General features: G+C 41.7%; 2 protein-coding genes across 5 annotated transcripts; both read right to left on the bottom strand.

Annotated features, from left to right (window-relative positions):
• Positions 1–178: 178 nt before the first annotated feature.
• On the bottom strand, positions 179–15900 carry LOC110951861 (suppressor of tumorigenicity 14 protein homolog). Of its 3 annotated transcripts, XR_007938188.1 has the most exons (20): positions 15352–15900; positions 14605–14791; positions 14368–14492; positions 13190–13257; positions 12884–13077; positions 12599–12694; positions 10430–10649; positions 10153–10295; positions 9119–9216; positions 7994–8103; positions 7721–7854; positions 7418–7522; positions 6159–6269; positions 5960–6073; positions 5015–5134; positions 4743–4926; positions 4394–4665; positions 4158–4294; positions 2992–3896; positions 2662–2775 (listed from the first exon to the last, which is right to left on the bottom strand). XR_007938188.1 is itself a non-coding variant. In XM_022195121.2 (19 exons), exons 1-19 carry the CDS (start codon positions 15430–15432, stop codon positions 2608–2610), a joined length of 2667 nt encoding a protein of 888 aa, XP_022050813.2. In that variant the 5' UTR covers positions 15433–15896; the 3' UTR covers positions 179–2607. The 3 variants fall into 3 exon arrangements, 2 of the variants coding, with proteins under 2 accessions (XP_022050813.2, XP_051795973.1); XM_022195121.2 differs by lacking the exon at positions 2992–3896 and having other exon boundaries at positions 179–2775; positions 15352–15896; XM_051940013.1 differs by having other exon boundaries at positions 2662–3896.
• Positions 15901–15998: 98 nt separating this feature from the next.
• On the bottom strand, positions 15999–27140 carry tmprss7 (transmembrane serine protease 7). Of its 2 annotated transcripts, XM_022195119.2 has the most exons (18): positions 27017–27140; positions 25973–26177; positions 25612–25742; positions 25460–25527; positions 25126–25319; positions 25006–25041; positions 24694–24922; positions 24433–24557; positions 23391–23503; positions 23203–23309; positions 22866–23002; positions 22326–22433; positions 21793–21900; positions 21587–21703; positions 18804–18999; positions 17744–18015; positions 16337–16473; positions 15999–16237 (listed from the first exon to the last, which is right to left on the bottom strand). In XM_022195119.2, exons 1-18 carry the CDS (start codon positions 27098–27100, stop codon positions 16076–16078), a joined length of 2529 nt encoding a protein of 842 aa, XP_022050811.1. In that variant the 5' UTR covers positions 27101–27140; the 3' UTR covers positions 15999–16075. The 2 variants fall into 2 exon arrangements, with proteins under 2 accessions (XP_022050811.1, XP_022050812.1); XM_022195120.2 differs by lacking the exons at positions 25460–25527; positions 25973–26177; positions 27017–27140 and having other exon boundaries at positions 25612–25958.
• Between the last annotated feature and the right edge of the window lie 11 nt (positions 27141–27151).

The following is a 27151-nucleotide window of genomic DNA, read 5'->3' as shown; positions in this document are numbered from 1 at the left end:
CTCTCCAAAACTAATATCAATTACAACCGAAGCAGCAGACAGACACGATTTTCCAGCTCCAAGTTTAAGTTGTGATAGAGATGAAATACCAAATTTTGCACATTTCAGTGTTGGACGTTAATAGTAAGAAAAAAAAAACTGTTACTTTCAGAAAAAAAAGAAACAGAAAAGGTGCAGCTCTGATAATGGTGTCTTTAATATAAAGGCAAATAATCTGACATTATTTAACAACGATGCAAACTGCAGTGTTCTTAATTCTTTGGGTGTAAGGTGCAAGGAAGTGATCATTCCTTCAGGAGATACAATAAAAGAGGTGATGGGACACACTGGCCACTGGGCGGTGATGTGAGCTGAATGAGAAGGGAAGAAGAGTTAAAAAAAAAGCCCAAGTGTGCACTTGGAAAAGATTGGCAATAGTCTCTCCTAAGTATCTGATTATTTTCCTCCCACACCGGCATCAACTACACTGTGGCTTCACCATTTTCATGGAACATTAAGCACAAAGCAGGCACCATAAAGATAAATTAAATCACAGTAAAACTGAAAAGCACCTCCTATCGAGGGACTGTTCACCTCTCTACAGTTCCAGAATATATTGAGCATAAGGCTATGACTCGGATAAACATGATATACAAATGCACATACAGTACAGAAACAACTCTTGAACTCATGAAGCGAGTTATCAACACACTTGAGTATACAGTACACAGACGGATGTAGACGAGGGCGAGAACATGTACTTTTTCTGGGAGAGAACTCTTTCCACATTCAATAAAAAGACCGATTGAATCTGTGTTGGCAAGCAGCACCACATGCGGTTTATCTCTGCACTGAACAATGGGAGCAGAAACATTAGCGAAAACGGGAAGTAATTGGCTACATTTACATGCACGAGATAATCTGGCAAATGGTCCACATCAGATCTGTTCTGAAGCCCGAAGTCCGTAATTTAAAGCTGCTACTGGCCTTAGCATTAAAGTCTGTTTGGGGATACTACAGCTTACATGTGTGGTTGCAGTAGAAGCCCCACCTGATGGCTTTAGTCATGATTTTATTTTGAACATGAACACCTGGGATATTTTCATAAAGAAGGGAACTGACTGCACCACATCCCTGCTCTGTATCCATGCATGACCTGTTATTGTTTGTATAAGTGCCAAGATTTGTTACGGCAGAAAGCAATCTAGATCGATTCTGACAGAACACAACAGGAGCTGAAAGACCAAATACGTGACAAGTCTCTTTGCTTTTTTTTCCTTCCTGAAAGCAGACCAGTTTAACCCTCTGAACCCCAAGCACTTTCTGGGCATTTCTTGCCATTCTTACTCGCTTTTTCCTGCAATACAAAGTCTAGCACCTCTATGGAAACAGCACAACCATAGCTAGAAGTAGAACGACCTCAAAAATGTCTTTTGTGCATTATAAGAAAGTTAGAAATGCCATAAATCCTTTAAAAAAGTTCAAGTGCTTCACTTATATTTATAAAAACTGAAAATCTGGAATCAACATGTACAACATTGTCTGAGTGCACACAGGTGGTACAGATACTTGAAAAAAGTTGTCTCTACATAGTATAACTACATTAACATTTTTAATTTGTCTTCTCCCTCTCCTGTAGAAACGTAGCCTGCAGTTCAGCTGAAAAGTCCCTGAATTTTTGTCACAGGACTGTTAGTTGTAGCCAAGTCACTGATGGCCTCACAGCTGCACCGAGGAGTGCAGAATTATTTTAATTTTTACAGCATCTCTTTAGTGAAAATGATGTATTTTTGACACATTTTTAATGAGAGCAGAATAAAGGGATTTTAGTGGTATATTTTGTTATTTCCCATTGGAACCACAATGGTTCCAATGGTTTTGAGGTTCGGAGGGTTATTTGCCTTTTTTGCTATAAGAAGACTATTTGCCAGGTCTAGTACCAAAATGCTGCTTTAATAAATTTATGTTTGCAAGTTAGACGGTGTCCAGGAGTCGCTTTTTGTAACTGAATGAAGATCAGATTCACCTGTGACAATTCCTGCTATAAGCAAGTTTCACCAAATATAAAGGGAAAACTAAAACAAAGAGGAAATACAAATAGGTTGGCGATCAGTCAAATCTTTGTGTACCAATATATTGGTGGTATTTGTAACAACCTGGCTTTCCATTTTCTTACTCTTTATACAGACATAAAACAGTAATTGCTAAGTATGTTTCAGCTTATTGTATCCAACACATTTCTGCTAGTAACTCACAGTTCAGTCTACATGTGTGCAGACATCAAGACCCAAACAGTAACTGTGTCTTTATGCAACAGTGTCTTTTGTAATTTTGCATTTCAACCGAATCCTAATATTTATTTGGAGAAACTTTAGTCAAGTTAATTTAATAATTAAGTGATTTTTTTTGTGTTTATTTCAACACAGCCGCTGTTTGCAGATTGTAAGGAAGCTGGATGGTTTGGAGCTGCCATGTTGCCCCCGCTGGCCCGTTGTCTTGGATTCATTCCCAAAAAACTCAACGTACACGTTGTCATGAAGTCAAGACAACAATCTGAAGACACACGTCAGACCTCAAAGCTTCGTCCTGTGTGTCAAGTCACTTTGTTCATGTGAGTGTGATGTTGAATCACACCTGTCCTTTGGTCTGCTGATGGATCCAGTCAGTGAACTTGACCACCTGTGTGTAGACGCCGGGGCGGTTCTGCCTGGCACAGCCTTCACCCCAGCTCACGATCCCGGCCAGGAACCACCGCCGGCCGCGCTCCAGACACACCAACGGACCTCCTGAGTCACCCTGAGGACACACACAGTGGTCAACTTTTAGATGGCGAGACCTTAATAAGAAGCAGCTCTGTTATTTGTATGTTGTGGATTAAGAGCATAATTAATGGTCCATCCATCCATTACTGTTTAGTCCTCATTGGGGGGGGGTGTCTATCACAGAGCTTCACAGAGACAAACAAGCACATTCAGATTCACACCTATGGACAATTTAGAATCACCACTTTACCTCAACGTGTTTTTGGACCGTGGGAGGAAGTCGGAATAATCATCTCATCTGTTACAATCTGTCTTAATTACACATTTCATTTAGTATTGATTAGAGGAGGTTTATGGATGTGGTTAAAGAGGACATGAAGGTGGTTGGTGTGAGAGAAGAGAATGCAGCAGACAGGGTTAGATGGAGGCAATTGATTCGCTGTGGCGACCCCTGAAGGGAAAAGCCGAAAGGAAAAGAAGAAGATTTAGTATTAGATTTTAAATTGTAGAGGAAAGTGAATGAGAAAGATGGTTGTGATTTTATCACACTGTGTCCTTTGTTCTGTGATGTTTTTGGAGAAATATCAGTACTGAAATGTGTAAAAAGCCTTCCCTTCACACAATTCGAGGTACACCAGTTGTGTGTGTCTGTTAATGTTAAAAGTAGTGGAGCAAGGTGTGAAGATGTCCGTCCTAGTAGGGTTGTCATCACAGGTTCTACAGAAAAGTTCCCAGGGTGCTCATTCAGACACGAAACTGTCAGAACATTGAAAATGAGTGTGAAAGGTTCAATACAACAGTCTGAGTAAAACTACATAACAACTACTTTGGTAAGTTACATTTACTTTGGGAATTTGTTTATTAGATTAATAAATGTGTGTAGTATTCCCTATGGATGCTTGATTAAATGTACTTGTGATATTTTTCTTCCTGACATACAGGATAATGTAGTTAGCTAAATGGCATGTTTTAAGGTTTTAATGACTATGAATAAAATATTTTTCTTCCATCACTCTTGGTTTTATTGGATTGTTAAAAAGTTGCCGTTTTGTGTCACCCTGTACCTCATTTTCTAATTTGCTGCCACCATAATTTCATTTGTTGTTGAAATTCTCCTTTGCTGCATAGCTGGACCTTCAGAATCCACTGAGAAGGCTAAAGAAATAGAGCATAATTAGCAAAACAGCTAGGCAAAACAGCCTCTTTCGTGGGTTGAACAGGAATTCTAAGACGTGGCAAAAACAGCAAATGCATCAAGAAAGCTGCAAGAATGCGTAGAATGCATAGCTGATATAAAACAAATCAGCTACGCATTTTGTGGTTATGACTAAAAGGTCAATTTTAACATTTCTCAACAACCACGGGAGTGAGTGTATCAACTATTTTTCCATAGAATACACCGCCACATACACTCACCTGGCAGGCGTCCACACCTCCCTGCAGGTTCCCGGCACACAGCATCCTGGGAGTGACGGCGTCGTCATAGAGCTTGTTGCAGGCGTTTCTGTTTATGATCTTCACTGAGGCCTCTTGCAAGCGAGTCGCCAGTTCACCTGCAGCCGACGAAAAAAGACAACATGTTGCGCTCAAAGTGAAGGCAGACTGTAGCCCAGGCTGTAAAAATACAAACTGTGAATCTTCCATGTGCTTACCGTCCTCCATGAGAACCCCCCAGCCTGTGACGTAGCAGCTCGTCCCTGTGGTGAAAGCGTGTGAGGACGCAGGGACGCACACGGGCTGCACAAGGTCATTGAAGAAAACGGGCGCGCTCATCTCGAGGAGGGCGATGTCGTAGTCTGAGGTGAACTGGTCGTACTGCGGGTGGAGGAGGATGCGACGGATCAGTCTGGTGGCGGCTCCGTTGGTCCCCGTGGTCATCACACGCATCCCCATGTACGCCCGCCACGCACGAGCGTCCGAGTATCTGCAGACACACCGCGCATGAATACAGCACACACACACATGAATTCATCAAGGTGAGCTTGTTGGCGTCTTTCGTACTTGATGGCGTCTGAGTCCTGGAAACAGTGGGCTGCGGAGATGAGCCAGCGGTTGGAGACCAGTGTGGCTCCGCAGACGTGGCCGTAGCGATCCATCTGCAGGCTGACCTGCCAGGGCCACGACCCCGCCACGGCGTCAGACCCTCCCACGATCTTAGTCCGCTTCCTGGGCCTGGTGCCACAGCCTGGGAGACAGAGGAGGAACATGAGGGGACCTTTCTTCCAGGGTTTAGTCCAGCACAGACTAACGAGAGTTGGTGGCTGAAGACTCACCACAGCGCAGCTCATCGGAGCCATCATAGCAGTCTTTAACTCCGTCACACTCAGGGTTCACTTTACTTACACACTTTCCATTGGCACATTTATACGAGGATGAGGAGCAGCCTTTGAGATCTAAAGAGAATAAAAAAACATAATTGAAAAAAAGAATCCAAAGATGCTTAATAAAATACACACTAACCTTCTGAACACATGGTTTGAAAAAGCATGTCATCTTTAAAAAAATGTCCAAATCACAGAATTTAGTAGCTAGAAACTGTAAAAACAAAGAGAATCATTGTTTTTTTTTAATTTTCCGACAGTCATTCAACTACTCATTCGTGACTTGCCATTGCATCAGAAAACTTAATTAAATCTAAAAATACGGATATTTCATCAGAATTACTTTGTTCTACGAGTCAAAATGAAACCATCTGCACAAAAAAAAATCATGTGCTCCAAATCATTGGTGATTCAGTAGTAACCTGCAGTTACATGAGAAAAATTCAAACTTTTTAGGCTGAACTGCAGGCTGTATTTACACACAGAAGACAGGGGGCCAAGTACGCAAACAAATGAAAAATGTAGGCAATAAACATCCATTAGATGTAGAGTCATAATTTTTGTGTCCAATTTTTGTAAAGCCTGTGAGGAGTTGGAAAAATGTACATTAACTCAGTTTTTAGCAAATTTTGTATATTAAAACAAATGTAAAAATTCAACTTTAATTTTTTTTCTTCTTGATATAATTTATAGCAGCACAAAAACATGCCTAAGTTCTCTCTACTTCTAGCCATGCTGTGCTGTTTCCATAGAGCTGCAGGATTTTATATTGCAATGAAAAATGAGCCATCAGTGATAAGATTACAGGAGTAATTCACAGGATTTAAAGTGAACGGTCCCAACAATACTTTTCAAACGGGTAGGGACATTAGTAATGCTGACGTCATGAATGCTCACATGCTCTGGTGCAGTTGAGTTCGTCACTGCGGTCTTTGCAGTCAATGACTCCATCACACACTGAAGACTTCGGCAAACACACCTTGTTAGGGCAAACGTGGTAGCATTTACCTCCTAAAAACCACAGCAGCAAACAAAACACATTAAAAACAAGCCCAGTACATGCACGTGTCTGTACAGCAGCAGCAGGTCGACTCACCACAGGTTCCCTCTTCGCTGCTGTCTGGACAGATGTTCTGACTGAAACACTGGCTGCTCTGAGGTTTGCACTGACCGTTCCCACACAGCACTTCACCCGGCCTGCAGGAGGCTACGTGACACAAACACACACATCAAGTCATGCTAAAAAAACTGCAATCCAGGGATTCAATTCTAAAATTTCAACATAAGAATTGTATTAATGATTGTATATCACAGTTCATACAGCAAGTCCCATTCAGCGTGCTTTACACCAATAAAATTAAGAGAATAAAAGCATGAAAATAACAAGATTAATAAAAAAAGACAGTAAAATACAAAAACTAAACACAAAGGTCACTAAAAGCAATGAATAAGTGCAATATCAGTATTCTGTGAAGTTAAATCAAACCATCTAACAGCTACACAAAATTAAAAGCCTAAATGTAAAAGTTTTAAAGTCTTGTTTGAAGCTTCTGAATGAATCAGATGCTCTAACCTCTTCTGGAAGGTGATGCTAGTATTATTCTGGGAATCATTTAAAGAAAAATGTAATTGGGGGACAAAAAAGAAAAATCCTAGGACACTAAATGAAATGCTCATTAATGCTCTGAACCGCAAATCCTGCTTGTGGGGTTGAAAGACATGATATCTTTTAAAACTGCCAAAACTACACCATTTATCAGAGCCAAAAAAATATTAAAACAGTGAGAATTGTCACATTTTCAACTTTCCAATGATCCTCAAACTACTCATCCGTACCAAATATAAGCTTTAAAAATCAGGATATTTCATCAAGATCACATTATTTTGTATGTCTCAATTTGAAAATTCACCTAAAATAACCTGTTTCTCTGACAACATTCTGTAAAAATGAAAAATTCTGCACTCGTGACATTTGAAAGAAATTCAATTTAGTTTCTTTTTTAAATTAATGGCATACAACGCATAAAAGACATTTTTAAATTCTCTCTACTTCTAGCCAACACTGAACACCTCCTTTCTACTCTGGGAAGCATTTAAAAGACCAGAGTTAGAATATCTCTGTGCTCTAGAGGACACATACCTAACCAACAGATCAGATGAACATTTAAGAGTTTGTCCATTAAAAATTGTAAAAACTAAAAGCAAAGTTTTAGAATGAACTCTAAAATGGATTAAGAGACTTTAGAGCTAGAATAAGTAGCGGTCTACATATAGTTTTTGTGAGAAATTGTGCATTTTGGTTCCTCTGAAATGTGTTGAAATATAGTGTACAGCCCCATAGGTGGTCAGACTTACAGCATTTGGCTTCGTCTCGTCCATCCGAGCAGTCCTTTACTCCATCACACACCTTCCTCAGAGGGATACAGCGACCGTCTCCACAACGAAACTGCCGAGGGCAAGCTGGAGAAAGACAGAAAGGAAAATTACCCTGATATCATACTACTAGTCCTTTAAAATTTAGCTCAATAAAACAAAAACGACCAGCAGATCTGAGCAAAACTGTTATCAGCCTCGATGTTCTACTGTAAACTGCTGTTATTTTTTTATTCTGCTCTTACAAATAGCCACAGTGGAGTGAGAGCATCAGAATTTACTTACTGCCCTCTGGAGAAAAGGCTCGGTATAACAAGTAGAAGCCTTTGTGAGTGAGAGATTCATCAGAGTGGAAGTGGAGGGAGAGAGGAGACGAGTAGACTCGCTTTTTGCTGCTGTCTGACACCGGATTACACAGTCTAGACAGAAAGGAGCACAAAATGAAGGCTTCACATAAACACAGAATGTCTTAAAAGACTATAAATTAAAAGAAGTGAACATTATCAAAACAGGATAAAATGGTGACCTGCTGCAAAACAGTTCAGTTTTGGAACTCACTTCAACCCTCCAACGTCCAGCCAGTCTTTCTCGCAGCCGTCCGATGATGAGGAATCCTGAATGTCGATCGTCACGATCGTCATGGAGATCAGGTATCCTGGCAATGGCACCTGATAACGTAAACAAAGACAAGAAAAGAAAGAGTTCAGATCCTGGAATGTGGACAGGAAACATGTCAAAGGGATGATACACTCGCTTCCTATTTGTTTTTTCTTAATCGACTGTTTCTAACACACTCAAACGGTACAGAAACATGGATGCTACGGCCACCAGTCTTGGTGTGCCGTCTGATTTCTGTTGGGCCTTTATGTCGGGGGAAAATTACATGTGTGGGTTCAGCTGTGGTTGTTCCAGAGTCTCTGGAACCCCAGCTGCCAGCCATTCCAGCTGATGACACCAGACCTGAGGACCTGCACTACAATCCTGTTTTCCCCGCCTTCCGACCTCCCTGATTGGGCTACCCTCCAGCTCCCCTCCACCTCTGACCAATCAGACACGGCCACTGCTACACCTGCAGGCTATATACCTGCAACCATGCGGTCAGTCAGTGCGGCTGGTATTTGTGACCAGTCCACCCTGGTGCCTCTGTGTGTGATCATTTGGTTGCATTCTAATGAGTTTTGGTCTGTAGGTACGTGTGGTTGGGTTGTGGGTACCGCAGACCGCTTTGGTCTGTAGACACTCGTGGCGAGTGCTAAAGACACGGTGGGCTTAGAGAAGAAGACGTTCAAGTTTTGAGTCTTCGTACCTGTGTGATCAATGTGTGTTTGTGACCTGTGTGGTTATATGTGTGAATATGAGGCACCAGTTTTGTTCAGTTTATTTTTGCATGCTTTCTATTAGTTTCTGTTACTGGTGGTGGGTGTTGCTGTTGTACTTATGTTTGGCTAAGGAGTTTAGTTTCTTTGTTTTGGGTTTAGATAGTTTACAAACTCTGTTAGCCTTCATTTGGTTTTATTCTGTTCTTTGATTTAGCAACACTCACCAGTTTTGTGTTCTGTATTGTCACTTTTACCTTCCATTCGCCACTAAGCAATAAAGCCCTTCACCTGAACCAATAACATCTGGTTATTTTTGTTACATCCAGCCACTCCCTAGAGGCTGGATCGCAACAATGGAGCTCACCCGTAGCGTCCAAGTGCAGTCTATGTTAGGAGGATAATAAGACGGGTAGTAGGGTGAAGAAATAGTGCCGTTCCAGGAGGAAATTGACCCTCCACAACCTGCAGGAGGAGATGATGACACAGATAAATGTACAGAGTAACAGTGAAGAACTAAACACCACAAAAAAACATTAAACATAAAAAATGTAATACTGTAACATTCAAAAACTGAGAAAATAACAGTAAATATCTGTGAAACAATTATATTTTTAGCTGATTTAAATATAGTAAAAGAGTCATTTTACAATCACGTTATAAAACAAGAAATTATTTGTAATAATACAGATTTTTGATTTCTTTTTACATTCAACATGTAAATTAATACTTTCTTCTGTGATTAAACTTGATATTATCTGTTATTTAATAAAACTGGGAAAATCTGTACAATAACAGTTTGAAAGAAACATTTCATTTAATACGTTTTATTTATTTGTATTATTTTCTACATCATAAATTAATACTGAAGGCTACCACTTTTTTTTTTACAATATAATTCCATATGTATTCTTTTATAGTTTTGATGTCTTTGGTATTAATCTACAATGTAGAAAATAGTTAAATAAAAACCAATGAATGAGAGGCTGTGTCCAAACTTTTGACTGGTAGTGTGCATATAATTTTTCTTTCAAACAACAATGAATATCTGTAAAATAATGATATTTTTTGCAGATTTAAACACAGTAAAGAAAAATAGCATCATTTTAAGGTCACTACAGGTACAGACTTTTAAAGTGGACGTTAGTTACAGTTTTGGCATGTTTTTTATGTTTGTTTGTTTTTTACAGTCAACATGTAAATTAGCTTTTTTCTGTGATTTAACAACATATCTGTAATTTACCAAAACAATCTGTAAAATAACAGTAAATCGTTCCACAAATTCAGTTTAAAAGTGTCAGAAACCTTTTTACAGTGTATATATAGTATGCTAATCTGACAATATTACTGTAAACAAGCTTTGCATTGGGAGATGGAGTAGCATATGATTTTCTCTCACACCTGCTTTTGGGATGGCCTGGAAGTAAGCTTTGAAGATTGCTCCATCCCTCTGTCTGCTGAAAGAGAAGGTGACCAGCATCACGTTGCCAGAAGATGTCAGCTTCATGACTGGAGAGGAGCCTGACAGAGGCAGCCCACACCACCTGAAACATGCAGCAAGGAGATGTGGTTAGAGATGAAGAAAAACGATCTTTTTCTGCAAAGGAAAGTCAGCCAGTAATTTCTACTACAAGTGCACGGATGAGACTACACAAAACTAATGAATAAAAGTCTTTACCTGGCAATTATCTTGTTCTGTAAAGGCAGTAAGAAGTCATAGGCGGAGAGCTTGTGGGCGGTGCAGCTTCCCGGTGTGGCGCCATGAAGGGTGAGGACGACCAGTCGAACCACGTGACCCGATGGCACACGAAGACGCCACTGGTAGTATGGCTTCTTGGGACTCACGAGGCTCAGCGTACGGTTGTTCCCATATTTGGCGTAGAGGTCAAAAGACATGGCTGGACACAAGACAGAAAGGAAAAATTATGGAAAAGTATGTGTTGATCAGATTATAGCACATACACAAGCAAGCAAGCATCAAAATACTGGGGAAAAAAACAAAAAGTGGAGCCAAACTGAGTGAAATAGTGTTTTGATGAAGGTGGTGCTGCTTAGCGTGTTGTCTGAGTTCAGGTTTGATTCACTTTCATACACATTTTGTTGCTCCATCCATTTTTTCAGGTTTTTCCTTTAATTTGCCATCCATGAAACTAAGTCTACTTTAAATAGTCTTGTTAGATTTAATGTGACAGACCAGGCAACAACCTCTAATGTACTCTAAAGTAATACAGAGGATGAAACTAATCTACACGGTTCTCCAAAAGCTGCCATACAGACATCAGCCGCCACTGTCAAACTGTCTGCTTCAGTCATCCTGATACAAAGTTTTGATTCTCCAAGACAGACTTGATTTTTTTTCTCCACATTTCTACTTACTATTTGTAAAAAAAAAATGCGTGTTTGGAAACTCACCGCATGACACCACAAAAGCAGAAATGCTGATGACAAAGTAGCTGTTTGGAGCTAAGCACTTCCCCAACACATCACATTACTTCAGAAAGGGGAGTAGGTGGTAGCGAGTCTGAGCAGCTGTGGCCTTTTTTTTGTGCTAATCTCATTGCTTTCATAATTTTACATCATGGTTAATTACTATCTTTTTCCACGTTCCACCATTCCAGCTTGTCAAGACATTAAGTTTACATTTTTTTTGGAATAACAGAGCTGGCTTCGGTGTCTGATTATGTTTTGTGCAGGTGAAGTTTTGGAAGCATGACTAAATGGAAAATCCAGTCATGTGCAGTCGTCATTTTAGACAGGAGGATTATGTTCCTGGAGATCTGAAGCACACAGAGCTGCTTCAGGTTCACCATCAGCAGCAGCTTCTGGTTGAGGCAATGCTGACAGACTCAGCTTGACTAGAATGTAAACTCTGCACTTGAAGTCTCTTTTTTTATGTTTTCAAATTTCTACATTATCTCCGTTACCTCTGTTTCTCTTGTGTGGCACTGTTAAACTTATGATCCATTTATGTTAGACAAGCGAAAAGCAGCTGATACCAGCTCATGTTAACGCATTAGCTTCTGTTAGTTATGGTACCCTGAGTGTGATATTTGAGATGCAACACAACGTTAGCCAAAGTGATCATATGCTAGCCACTGACTAATACATCTACCTTGCTCTCTACAAATGACTTTCTCACTGTTGGTCATTATTTCCTGTAATCTGTGTTGTTTCCTGGTCTTCTTAATGCCTGGCAGGCTCTCAAATATATCACTGTTATCCATCATATATGTATGAATCTAGAATTTCATCCTCAAAAATGTCAAAACAACTGTCAGAATTTCTTATTTTTTAAGTAGACTTACCCTGGCTGCTCATATTTTTGCGACGTCATGACCAAGTTTGTGCTACAATAAAGTAGTATGCATGCTACTGTGGGATACATTTCCACTGCTGTTGAAAGGTTTGGGGTCACCCAGACAATTCCATGTTTTCCATGAAAACTCACACTTTTATTCATGTGCTAACATAATTGCATAAGAGTTTTGTAATCATCAATTAGCTTTTCAACACATTAGCTAACACAATGTAGCATTAGAACACAGGAGTGATGGTTGCTGGAAATGTTCCTCTGTACCCCTATGGAGATATTCCATTAAAAATCAGCCGTTTTCAGCTGGACTAGTCATCTACCACATTAACAAGATCTAGACTGTATTTCTGATTAATAAAATGTTATTTTCATTGCAAAAAAAATGCTTTTCTTTCAAAAATAAGGACTTTTCAAAGTGATCCCGAACTTTTGACTGGTAGTGTAAACTGACATATTTTTCCAAAAATCTAAGATAAGACCAGGAAAGTTGGTCTTTAAAGTCTTACTGTGCAAAGTTACAACAATTCTACTCACCTTGGAAGCCAAGCTGCCATTTCCCGCTCTGGACATTATTTGGATTTTTAATTTTGTCTGATTTCTCGTCTGCTTCAAAGTCATCTGGGTCCAATCCTGCAAAGACACACAGCATAAGTCAAAACATTCTTCAAATATAGTACACGCTGATAAATGTAAAGAGCATTATTAAGGATAATCTGGCAATTACGCCTTTCCAAGTGGCTTCTATTTGAAATATTATGGTCTGTTAAGCATTTGTAGTACAGAAACTGTGCTAATGCCAACAACAGCTAGAGCTTCTACCCAGTAGGTGGAGCGTGTCGTCATCTTGCTCCATAAAGTAGCGCTGCTCGTTGCGGCTGTCCCGCTGCACCTTGTTGCTGCCGGGGAGTCGTCGCTGCAGCCTCTCTGGGCTGGACCTCTGCATTTCTATGGCAACATTGTCTGGGGCAGAGAATTTACTCCAGTAGAAGACATTGAGCCCTTCTGTTCCTTCACTGTCACACAAAAGGTTTACAATGAACACATGTCTCAGTGCTGTCAGGCATGATAAAAATGTTTAATCAGTTTATCATCAATATTAGCAGGTTCTGTTTTGGTGCAACATACCTGAAGGCAGTAATTCCTGAGCGCAGGTAGTAAGAGCTCCACGGGGAGGACTCATAGAGCTCTGAGAACTGTTGGTCAAAAAACACACCGAGGTAAAATCACACACTGTAAATGTGACATCACAGAGGTGCAAGTCAGGTCACTTTCCCCATTTAGGCGACACATAAACACACCTGGCTGAACGTGCAGCCCGAGTTCAACAAAAGCATTGTTCTTGTGTGTGTGTGTCAGACTCTGCATGTGTGTATGTTGACTTTGAGCAGCACAGAGCTCCATTGTGCGTCTACCTGCCGGCTGTGTAGAGGTAGGACCCTGGGTGGTATGGGCTCCTGGCCTTCAGTTCACCTGTTCTTTAATGAACAGATGGCTACAAAGATAGTCTGACCACTTAACAAGGCCGCTAACTCACCCTCACGGCTTATTACAGGGTTATTAAACTGTGCTGTTGCAGCATCCAGGGAATTCCCACCTATCAATTTACCATTTACACATGAAGCACTACAGACACACACCTGACATTTCGCTCCAAAAAATCCAAATTCCCCTGCTTATATCTCAGTCTAGCTCCCTGTCCTTCTGTCATCCCGGCTTGCCCTACTGCCCTGTCTCTCCCTCTTAACCCCGGCATCAAACAGAGGTTCGCCTGCTCTCTGTAGTGTACGGCACACAGAGTGGCTGATTGTGTGAAAGCTACACAGACAATGTTTTTATTGAAGGCCTGCTCTTCCTCTCACTCTTGCTGCCTGGGCCTTACTAGGCTCACAAATGCCGGGCTTGTCCTCAGCCCTGAAAGGGCCCTGTCCCTGGGGGTCTCGGGAACTCGCACACACTCTGTGCCCAGCTCCTGTTTCAGCTTTACATTTAACACCACCAGAGAGAGACAGAGAGAGGGGCAGAAGAGAGGAAAGTGGTGTGCAGAATAAGAAAAAAACTGGGTGAGGGGAGAATGAAGCAGATAAGGAGAAGCCCTACAAATAAGAATGCGAGGACAGTAGAGGAGAAAGAGGGCGGCTGTGTTTTGAAAGCGCAGCATAAAAACACTGGTACACCACTGTAGTGAAGCATATCAAAGTTAGAGCAGCGAGATCAGCTTCAGCCCAGAGCAGGAAGGTCAAGCAGCACTTTTAAGTGTCATTCAGAGGGGAGGCAGTGACAGACAAGTTCACCGTTACACTTACATAATGGTTCAAAGCCTGAGCCTGCAGGCGGAACTGAGGGGAGGTGGAGTCAGTCAGCTCTGAGGAGAAGCTCAGGTTTGGGAACTCCACGCTGCCTCCGAGGAAGAACACTGAGCAAGGCGGAGCTGTGGAAAGAGAGGCAGAGATATGAGGCAGGTGCACTGTGCGACTCCAAATAAATACATTTTAAAAGACAGGTCAGGCCCAAGAAAAACACCACAGCAGCTCCGTACTCACATGTTAAGTAGTGGAGAGTTAGTGCAATGGCAGCAGTGAAGGGAAAGAAAGGCAGAAGACCCAACATCCATCTCCTCCAGGAGCCACAGGCTGGAGCTCTCACCCCCTCCACTCTCTCCTCCGGCTGGTCCTCAGGCTTTGTGGGGGGGCTCAGTGACCGAGTGGGCTCCTTTAACTCCCCCTCTCCCTTTCACAGACAAGGACATGATTCAAATATCATACCAGCTTTTTATGCCTATTCTCAAGTTGCTTCTAATTGCTATTTTTAAGTGAGCACACAGCAGAGGAACAGTAAAGAATATGCAGCCTAGATGCCAAAATCAATGAGACTTGGACTATATGGCTGAGCAGACACTGATTTACTGAGAGCAACGGTGAGCATCTTTCAGCTGAAAGGATCTCCTAAAACATTTAAGGGGTTGGCAGGATTCCCCAGGGAAGCAGACAACGCTGACTGGAGGGGTCTACTTTCCCACGGCCTGGCTCTGCGGTGTCAGTACTCAATCAAGTGGCGCAGCCTGACATGGACATTCATGAGAAAGAGACCCACCTACTCCTAGAGACGGATTTTACAAATAACATGAACAATGGCTGACTCGGTTTTAATTATCAGAAATCCTTTTCTAATTGTAAAAAACTCCCCTGAAGTTAAAAAAGCATAATAGTTTCAGAGTTAGAATACCTTGAAAAAGTAGCAGAAAGTTGCTTCATTTTACGCACAGAGAAAGGCGCACGGAGCTGGCTTACCTGTGCAGCGGAGCAGCCTGAGTGTCCATGCCCGGAGACGCAGTACACCTCGCAAGTTTTGCTTTTGGGGTGAGTCCACATAGCACTGTCCCGTTTAGCTCCGGAGAGGCGATATGCAACAATACCTCAGGCATAGAAGCGATGGAGAGAGAGGAAACCCCCGCTGTCGCTTCCTTTGAAAAAAGCGCAGAAATCCGACCTGAGTGGCTCGGATGCGGCAGGCATTCACCGCCTCCCGTTTACCTGAACTGGGCGGCAGGTGTCACACGGAGCCCCAGAATGCAGTGCGGGGACAATGAGACCACTATGAAAGGGTACAATCCGCACAACCATCCGTGCGACAGATATTGTGGGTAAACTTGCTCGCTGTGTATGCGGGAGTTCAGCTCGGAGGGACAAAAGGGTGTTTGAGGGAAACGTGTGCGTAAGGTATTAAAGCTGGAAGCAGCTGCTCTGTCCTTGGATGATCCGCAGGAGAGCAAGACAGGGTCTGCAATTACAACTCTGCCATCAAACCTGTGAATGCAGCAGAACCTGACGTGGGACTACAGGAAGATGAATGCAAAAATGAGAATGTAAATCACACTTAAACAGCACCTCTTAGATAACAGTCTCTACATGGGAAAAAATGAGCACAGTACACAGTCTCTGTAGTGATCATTTTTATTTGTTTTGAGCAGCAGACTGTACAACAATCTGCTGCCAATGGATGAATTTCATCATCTCAGCTGATATGGCTGTAGATCCAAGAGGTGAACTTGTTGACCCGGGTGTAGACTCCAGGCAGGTTGGCTCTGCCGCAACCGACCCCCCAGCTGACAATCCCAATCAGGAACCAGCGACCCCCGCCAGGAGCCTGACAGGACAGAGGACCCCCTGAATCCCCCTGAGATACACAACAGTGCATGAGCAGTTATTCAAAAGAGTGCATGCCTGTTTGAAATTGATTCTCCCACTCAATAAAATACAGATGATTCCAGCTCACATTGCAAGCGTCTCGCTCTCCTGAGGGGACCCCGGCACACAGCATGCGAGGAGAGACGAGGCTGTGGATCTTCTTGCAATCGTTCTGGCTCAGTATGGAGACCTCTGCTTCCTGCAGCACTGAGGGCAACACCTTGTCTGCAAAAGGGCAAAATGTGAAAATAGGCCATGCAAATGACAAAAAAAAACTTTCACACATTTTCTGGGGGGCTTCAGACAAAGAGTGTAGGAGTTCACAAAGATGTTACAGATGAAGCATCATCTGACAGGAGCATGACAAGTGAAGAATTAAGTAAAGGAAGTCTGTCTCATCAATAATGCAACTCCAAATGTCTTCACCAATAGATTTAGGAGAGAACAGAGATACTGTGGGCTGCAGCTTAACAAGCGGACAACTTGAAACGTTGGTATATTAAATATTCTAAATTGCCTTGGGTGTTCTGGACGGTTCAGGAGATTCATACAACAGGTGGGGAAATTAAACGCTCTTTAGTCAGGAAATGGCTCGCGTTCCTGCTCTCACTCAGTAATTGGGTTTGATCGGGGAAAAATTGAACTTAGCAGTGAGATTTTAATGAGCAAAACACAGGAGTGCATTTAATGTTTACAATGTATTAGACTTGTAAAAAGACATCATAAAATATTTCACTGTCACACCTGTAACGATTGGAAGCAAAAACAGATGCATCTTGTGACACAATGATCAGATAAAGCCATGGTGTTGTTCAGTGACAGACATCACAGATTAATGATATTATCATGATACGTTGCCAGTAATAACAATGGTACCTCAGTACAGTAATCTGTGATATGTTATTTGTGTAACTGAAGACAAAAACACCCTTAAAAAGGCAAAAGGTGGAAGGATCTATTTATTCCCTGCACTGTGGTGTCAGTGTGGGTGTGTACTATCATTGTCATTTCATTTTAATAATGCGTCAATTCAATTAATTAGCTCTCTGATTTGATTTCCTCTGCCGTTTACCTCTGGGTGAGTTTCTTCCTGACCACAAGTCCGTTAACTTCTGTTCCCTTCATCCTCATTCATTTGCCACCACAAACAGCCAAAGAGTAGTGGCTCTGGTGAATTAAATTGGTGTGGGAAACCGTTTATAGGGCCTGCATGTTTCAATAAAAGAATCTGGCACCAGGGTATTGATAATGTGTGACAAAAACAAGTATTGCTACACTGTTATTTTGTCCTACCCTTAGTGCTATTAAATGTAGGAAGTAGGTGAAGCAAGCCTGATTCTAAAGGAAAGCAGATAACTGCTGAGGAATGAAATTATAGTATTAATATCCGACTATAGTGGACCTCTACTTTTGATATACCTGAGCGTTTGTCACTGTGGTTTATCATGAAGGACATTAGGAGGTGTAAGTGTCACTGCTGAAGTTTTTTTCTTACCGTCCTCGGATCGGTATCCCCACCCGGTGACCCAGCAGCGGTGGGTCTCGGTGACGGTGTGGGAGGAGGACGGCAGGCACACAGGCTGGACCAGCGGGCTGAGGGAGGGAGGCCAGGATTTCTTCAGCTGCAGCAGGGCGATGTCATAGTCAAACGCGTTATAGGCGTTGTAATACTCGTGCACAACGATTCGCTGGATCTCCGCCACATATTTGGCACTGCCCTGCGTCAGCATGCCGAGGTGTGCGCTCCAGTGCCGGGGGTCAGAGAACCTGTAGAGGCAGAGATCAGAAGTCAAAGGCTAAGACTGAGAATATTTTATTGAAATACACTGGATCTAATACAACTTAATAATAGATGAGTTGATATGCAACTATAGAACCATTCATGGAATCAATGGGATGAAACAGTATCCTTGCAGCTGATAATCTAATATTCGTAAAAGGTGAGTTACTTTAACACAATAGAATACTTGTTATATAACAAACTGTCAGGTGATGGACATCATTGTTCTATTCATTTTGATCATGTTTTGATTTAATGAGGGAAAAAATAAGAATGATCAATAATATTAAAAAGTCCTTATTAATCCGTTATTTTCATTTTGTCACTATTTCAATGAGAAGATCACATCCAAATCTGTTCTACAGTATTTAGAATAGGTTTTTGCTTTTAAGGATCGGAAGACATTTATTTTTCAAATTGAGAAAAAAAATCAATAGCATTTTCCAAGTATCACACATTAAGACATAATTTCATATTTATTACAATGCAGCGGTTCCACCCTCAAATGTACTCACAGTGAACCTTTTTCTTACCGTTTCATTCTTTGACTGACACATTTATTAAGAACAATTAATATTCAACCAATCATTCTCTCTAAGACACAAGTTGTGACAACATGACGCAAGGAAATGCTGATTTGTTCCAAGGTGAAAAAGGCCGGCAAGCACTACATTGTTATTAACCTTATGAACTACACCTGAGGCCTTCACATCATTACTCTGGTAGTGGAGTCCAGCATCCAGAAAGAAGCGCATCAGCAGTGAGGCTGACAAACCTTTCTTTGCTGAAGCAGTGTGCAGCTGAGATGAGCCAATCAGAGGAGAGGACAGAAGCACCACAGTACAGACTCCCAGAGAAGTGAAGGCTGACCTGCCAAGGCCACTTCCCTTCCCCTGAGTTAACGCCACCCACGATGCGTTCAGTGGCTTCAGATAAACCCACCCTCTTCAGTGGGGAGGGACGACCACAGGCTGAGGAAGAGGCAGTGATGGAATTTATTGTTAAATTGGTTTTATTATATTTATTTAAGTTAAGGAGCATACAGTGTGTGTGTGTGTGTGTGTGTGTGTGTGTGTGTGTGTGTGTGTGTGTGTGTGTGTGTGTGTGTGTGTGTGTGTGAGGGGTGGTGGTGGTACAAAGAGTGTACAGTACCGATAAAAAGATTTACTAAAATACTTTTTATTGTATTTAGGTACTGCATTATGAGCAATTTAATTAGGCTTTTATTGACAAGAATTTACAAAATAAAGATTCTTTCATGTCAAAGTGAAAACAGATTTCTGTAAAGGTCAGACAAGAAACTTCACAGATCCTTCACCAAGAAAATTCACATTATAGCAGGTATATATATATATATATATATATATATATAGGAAACAGTCGGAAATAAGAAAAACAAATATAAAAGTACAATAAGGATAAAAAATAAAGATATAATAGGCCTTTCAGGTGTACAGATATAGCATAATGGGTAATGTATCCAATTGTAGGACACAAAATGTCTATTCAATGAAAAAATGTCAAATAAATAAAACCATAAAATGTAAAATATGTGATTCATACCTTCAATTAGTATTTATAGATTAACATTTGCCTCAATTACAGCTTTGAGTCTGTCTGGATTGATCTCAATCAGCCTTGCACATCTGGAGATCACAAATTTACCCCCATTCTTCTTTGTAAAACTGCTCAAGCTCTGTCAGGTTACATGGGGATAATGGCTGAGCAGTGCTTTTAAAGTCCAGCCACAAATTCCTAATTGAATTCTGCTCTGACTCTGCCAGTCCAGAACATTCGCCTTGCAGTCTTAAGTATTTTTTGTGTAGCCTTGGATGTCTGCTTCAGCTCATTGTCTTACTGGAAAACAAATCTTCTGCCAAGTCGCAGTTCTCTTGCAGACTGAATCAGGTTCTCCTCAAGGATTTCCTGTCGCTTTCTGCCATCGCTTTACCGTCAACCTTAACAAGGCCTTCCAGGGCGTGCTGCTGAGAAGCTTGCAGACATTATGATGTTGCCACCATCATGCTTCAGAATGGGGATGGTGTGTTTGATGTACGCTGAAGGTAATGTCTGGTCTGACCACCAAAAAACTCAATCTTGATCTCATTAGACCAAAGAACCTTCTTCGAGCTGACTTTAAAATCCCCCACATTCCTGCTGGGAAACTGTAGTCAAGATTTAATATAAGCTTTTTTCCAGCAGTGGCTTTCCTTCTTTGTCACTCTCCCATAAAGCTTTGACTGGTGAAGGACTTGACCAACAGTTGTTGTATAAATAGCCATCCCATCTCAGCTACTAAAGCTTGTTACTGCTTTAGAGAAGTCATTGCTGCCTTAGTGGCCTCCCTCACTAGTCTCTTTCTTGCTCCGCTACTCAGTTTTGTACTTTTTATAGGCTCTGTATATGTTGACAGCTGCAGTATATTTAGTATCATGACACTGCAGTCAAATTTTAAGACATTAACACTGAGGAGTGTCCCTCAGTGAGAAACACACAATATAATTATACTATTATTAATTTGTGCAGTTTATAGATCTATTAGGAGCTTATACGTGCACTCTGTGGCTCTTTCAGTGTGTAAAACATACAATATGTGTGTTATAGTTACACACCTACACTAACCACTTCTGCTGACATGCTGAGTCATCACCACAGCCAGCAGCTCTGCTGCCACCTTATTAGAAGTTAGAGCTCTGATGTGAGTGTGCGTGCATGTGCATGTGCGCATGTATGCCCAGTATCAGGGAGTGATCAAAGGCCAGCCTGTTCCCATCACTTTGAGACCTCATCTGTGATACAATAACAGCAGAGAGCTGAGGTCACCTCAGCGCTGCAGGTCAGCAGGTTTGGAGCTCACTGTCCAGCGGGTTATAAAATAACAACTTTCTCATGAAACCACAAAGGAAGTGGGAGAGAACTGGCAGAGTAGTGGCAGCATCATCACTATGCACCAACTAAATCATTAACAATAGAAAGCGCAGGTGGTACAGAAGCAAATCTTTGCGATTCTAGTGTCCAATCTGTGGCAAAAATTATGACAGTAGTAAGGCAGAAAGTAGGGGAAGAGATAAAAAGGCTGAGTAAAGAACATTTCAGCAGCATCTTATATGTATAGTTCAGGATAGACAGTTGCTAAAAAATTATTCAATCTTTCTTGGCTGAAACATATTCTAGTGATGTAAACCAAACTGAAGGAAAACATTAACTACTTCATTGGTAAACAGTTGCTTAATGCATATTTTAATGATTTTGAGAACATATTGTTGTGCTTGTAAATGGCACTAAGGGTAACTAGAATTTACTCTATGAAGGTACATAACTACAGTATTTTATTATTATTTTGTAATTACTAAAAAATAAATAGGCCACATTAAAACTCTTTGAGTTCACATATAGTTCAAACCATTGCACTACACTCCACGTTGGCCTCTCAGTCTTAAAAAATGGCAATTTGCAGGATGTATGTGGATATAAATTACAAAAAAATCTCTAGTTGTGTTATTGTTTTTCTTTTGCTGTGACTGTGTGCCTGTGGAGCTGGTAGTGTAGTTTACTCACCACAGTCCGCCTCATCACTGTGGTCCTGACAGTCAAAAACATCGTCACACTTTGCGTTCTTTTTCAGGATGCAGGAGCCACTTCTGCACCGATACCTGATTGCAGAGCAGGTCGTTTCTAAAAAAACAAACTGCAGTTATTGGCGGTTAAAAGGCAAAACAACAGACATAATTTACTTTAAAAACCTGCAAAAAAAAAAAGCATACCTTGAGTGCAGTTGACTTCATCTCTTCCATCATGGCAGTCTGTCTCTCCATTGCAAACAAACAAAGCATGCAGAGGACTGCTGCCACCACAGTTCTTTGTGGGCCTTGCTATAAAGACACACAACATTTCCAATGCAAGAATGATTCCACAGGCAAATATGATTAAAAACAGGTCAACTGACAGACTACATTTCAAATATATTCAGTCAGTTTATAAGCTTAACAACTTATTTATTATTATGTAGATGTTTATGAAGCTGAAGATAAAAACCCGTATTCTCTAACACAGCTATGGGCTGCTCATCCAGCTTGATGAATTCATAAACATTCAGGCTTAGGTTTGTGCTCTACAGAGCCGATACTGATTAGTTAAAAACTGCCTTGATGCCGTAGTGACTGACTCAGAACATCCCCGGTGTTAACAGTACCTCATAATGCCATTTGGAACAGATGAAATCAGACCCAAGTAATCCAAATGTCACTTTCCTTACTCTTTTAAATACCCACATTATGTAACCTGTAATACAACTTACAGCAGAGGACCTCATCGCTCTCATCCTGGCAGTCATCCAGGCCGTCGCAGCGTCGACTTTTCTCCACGCACAATCCGGTGTTGCACAAGAAGTGGCTCTCTGGACAGGCTGGTGAACACAAAAGAGGGTACACGTGTTTGGTTAGGAGCAGGATGCAGAGTAGAACTAAATCACTGTTAGCATTAAATAAACAAGTGCATAAAACATTGTTTTATTTTGAGAGTAGCGACTGAAAGGCACCACGCTGAACTACTATAGAGGATGCGCATCAGTGACAATAAATGACACAAAAGCTGCAGAAACAAAAATAGTTCTACTATAAATGATTTACTTTTTTTTCATAAACGGATCCATGTTTACATCCTTTTTTATATGAAGTTGCAAAATGCTTTCTCTGTGTAAAGTATATTGTAATTTTAGAATCATAAAGTCATTAACTCACATCCACATTACAGTACAATGAAGCACGTATGATCAGTCATTTCCTACACTGCATCCTGCCTGTTGCAATGAATCTCACTCTAGCCAGCCACTGCTTACGTTGGCTGACATTGTAGCTGCTGTAAGACGCCTGAAAGGGCTGAACAGAGTTACGTGAGCTACAGCGAAACTCCACGTCTGGGCTGTGGTCAGCGATCCGAAACACCGTGCGGTGTCCAACGTAGCTGCCACAGTAACTGTGGAAGGAGGCCAACAATCAGGAAAACATTACAGGATGTTCATGTCAGGCAAACACGTTCATGGATAATCTCTTCAGGATATTCTGCGAACAAGATGATTAATTTGGCTGCAGATACTTGGCAATATGAACAGAATTATAAGAGAAATAAGTAATTTTGTTTAAATCTATAGATGAAACATGAATGTAGCCACATACATCATTTCATTGACCTTCCACCAGCCGCTGTCACAGCCCTTCAGGTCCTTTGGTTTCAGTACATAGTTCTGGAAATGCAGTGCAACTCCTAAAGCCGGTTTAGGAGTCTATTGGAAAATAATAAAACACACAGTCAATAAAAATCAATATTAATTTATGTTTGTCTGTTAGCATGTGTTTTTGTCAACCTTAAACTTCCAGGTACAGGAGCACTGTGGGGGCAGCATGCTGGGGTAGAAGGGACTGTAGATTTGACCGGTGATTTCAGGCTCTAAACGGGTCTCAATTTGAGACAAACAAACTGAAAGAGAATGAGAGAGACATCAGCAGTGGTAGAAAGGGACTGTATATTTACTCAAGCACTGTACTTGAGGTACTTTTCTATTTTCATTGCTATATCGATACTTTAACTTAAAAACTTGTACCACCATTGGATTTAAAGGCCCGGTCACACCGCCCGAACTTTGCTGGAGCGTTCCTTGAACGGTAGGAAGGGGGGGCCGAATTTCGACAACGCTCGTCACCGCGCACAAAATGGGAAAAAAAAATCGACAACACGGGCGTTGGCTTAGCGGTGCACCGCTGAAGCCGGCGTTGCTTTAGCGTTGGTATAGCGGTGACGCGAGCGTTGGTATAGCGGCGTTCTGCGCATGCGGGCGTTGGCTCGGCGGGGGTATAAATTTGGTTTAGCGGCAATGCCCCCCCACCGCCCCCCCACCGTTCAAGGAACGCTCCAGCAAAGTTCGGGCGGTGTGACCGGGCCTTCACAACTTTCGGAGTGGTAGGAGGGCCCCTCCAGAAACATCAGGGGTGGCCAAGCCTATACAGCGTTGCTTTAATTTTTAATTTTAATTCTTAATTTTTGAATTTTTTTCACCGCTCCAGGAACGCTCCAGCAAAGTTCGAGCGGTGTGACCGGGCCTTAAGGATTATAGTTTTACCCTCACCTAATGCTGTGTGTTACACAGTCTCACAATGGCATATAATCTGGGTGTGCTGACACCCTGAAGAGGTTGCATGATAAATAGAGGACATCAAAAATATCTAGGCATAAAATGTTCTTCACTCTGACATCTCTCCTCCTCCATCATTTTCCAGTAAAGAAAGAAAGTTTTTAGAAGACTTTAGGCATCTAAATTATGAGAGTGAAATAATCATATTGATCCCGCTACTCATAACTCACTGTAATGAGTCACTGGCTTATAAAATAACGAAGTAAATGTGTCATACTTTCCTCGGCGATGGCCTCAAAGTGTCCTCTGAAGCTCTTGTTGCCATTAGTCATTCTGAAGGACAGCAACATGACATTGGAGGTAGTGACTATGGAGAAGGAGCTGGACACCGGCTCACACAGCCTGCAGCACAGAGATACTTCAATACACGCGAAGTTTATGCTTAATGTATATTCAAAACCCTATATATTATTGTAGGCCAGTTTTAATCACATGAACAATGGAAGCCCATTAAACGGAGTCTCTGGCGCTGACTCACCTGTGCAGAATGCGCCCTCTCATGGGCAGCAGAGCATCGTACACAACGAGGGCATCATTCACACAGTCGCTGGGCTCAATGTGAAACGAGGTGATGGTCAGGCGGATTAGAAAGCCAGGAACAGCGGTGAGCTTTATTTGACAAGTCACACCACCCCATGATGAGAAGACGTTTAACGGGACCTTGGCCCCAAGAAGGTTGGCATACAGCTTATCTACACACTGGGAGCCTGGAAGGAGAGGAGGAGAAAAACTCATAAAAAATAGATATCACACGAAGTTTAACTTTTACTCACTTAAATGTTTTCCTTACCTGCCACACTTGATGTGTAATCCGAACGCTGAACACCTGCCAGAGGACAGAATAGTCCATTAGCGCAAAAGCACACAAAGACAAACTCACTTTCCGAGACATGCAGAAAAACAAACGCACCGTTGATGAGGATGGAGTCTATATCGACTGGAAGGCCCAGCAGGTAACCAACAGAGGATCTGTTCTTCAGGCTGGTGTGGACCGAGTCTCTGAAAATGGCTCCTATACACTCGTCACACATCGCAGGTCTCTTCAGTCGAGGGACTACGAACACCATCCAGAAATGCACCAACACACCACCTTTATTGTTGTTACTTGGGAGGGAAAACAGAGTTTACATTACGAGTTAATAAGCTGTGATGCTTGAAACTCGAATTAAATCCAAGAAACTAAACCATAAACACCAGCTGGGTTTCTTTATGGCTGACAGTGATGACTAACAGGCCCACTGTACCTGAGGTCTGAAATGACAGCTTGCTTGTAGAGTTTGGACAGTGAGGACATTTTGTACACATTGCTCACCTACGAGACACCAGCAATTAACAGCACAGTCCCTCAGATCAGCACTAACCATCATGTAAACAACAGGGTTACACTAACACATACCACATGCTGTATTTTGTTTGCCATGGATGCAAACTCGTGGGACTCTGCGTGGCGGTACTCTGGGATAAACTCCACCTGGGCAACACGGAACATCCCGGCAAAATACACTCCAGTGTTGCTTTCCCTGCGAACTATGGAAATGAAGTCAAACTTTTATTTAGAGGATGACTTTCCAGAGTGATATTAGTCACATGGTACTAGTCCAGATGAGGTAAAAACACATAACTCCATTTTACTTTAGTAAACAAAAAATAAAATCAACACCATAAAAAGAATTATGATGTCTAACAGCTGGTGAAAAAACACCACCACACAGATATTCATTTTTGTAAAATTTAGGTGTAAGAATCCTTTCACTCACAAATAAAGACCCACAGCAGCGACCATATGATCACCACCACCACAAACACCACAGCGGTGGTGATGACAGCTATGTGTGGGATGTTCAGCAGGTAGGCCAACAGCCGCTTGAGTCCTTTGGGCTTCCGTCTCGTCTTCCTCAACTTCCTGCGCAGCTTCTGCATCATGTGATCCACTGTGGACACCTCCACGGACACATCTGCAATCTACAGCCAGGGAAAAAGGTCGTACTCATTTAACGGCAACGCGCCATTGAAGAAGCAGTTAATTGTACTTGCCCTTTTCAGTCATCACTTCAATATGCCCTCATTCTAATTGGGAGGCGGTTAATGGTGTTGAAATGACATAAAAGGAACAAACAAGTGTCCCTTCATAAATACCTCGCCAAGTGTATTAGAGCCCTCAGGATTCAGTGCGAGGACAAAACGGCACATCAAAAGATCAAAACCCTGCTGCTGCAATCCTCTTATCACTGTACCACATCCAGGTCAGATAGTTTACATTACAGTAGTCTGAATACTGGGCTTATCAATCTACAATACGCATGAGTGAGCTGGTTTTTGCATAACATGATCCACAGACGAAACAGACACAATTAGCTGTTGATTTACCACCAATGACATAAACCGTATCTACTGAAATGCAGGTTTACTCGTTACCTCAACCTTGTGAAGGGGAAATTCTGAGAGCAACTCCATCAGATGTACGACTCATTGAGTTACCCGATGCACATCATTTATTCATTCAGCGTCATCCCATACTGTGCAACTGGCAGCTAATCCATCACTAGTTAGCAGGGTATAGATTCCCATAGGAAAAAAAACGTTTAATTCATTTAATACATATTTAATCAAGTAACAAACCAACGGATGTGATTAAGTTTTGATGTTTAAACAACATAAATGTGGTTATATTCACTCAAATCTTTAGGGTTTAATCTGTAGAAATAGCTGTACTACTGGTCAACATTTAACTTAGAGCTACAGTTCACACAAATCTACACACATAGCTAGTTTTATTAAAGTTAAGGAAATATCTTACTTACACTGGCAGCGTCCTGTTGAGGTGCATCATCATTGTTGCTTGTCTTGCTGCTTGTCTTCTCGTTCTCCTCGCGCTGTGAGCCCATGTCACAGGCATCCCTTCAAGCCACTATCATCTACTTCCTGACCTTTGCTTT

This window comes from Acanthochromis polyacanthus, chromosome 20 (genome assembly GCF_021347895.1).
Source record: "Acanthochromis polyacanthus isolate Apoly-LR-REF ecotype Palm Island chromosome 20, KAUST_Apoly_ChrSc, whole genome shotgun sequence".
Lineage (NCBI taxonomy): Eukaryota > Metazoa > Chordata > Actinopteri > Pomacentridae > Acanthochromis > Acanthochromis polyacanthus.
This window is presented reverse-complemented; position numbering and strand designations above follow the sequence as displayed.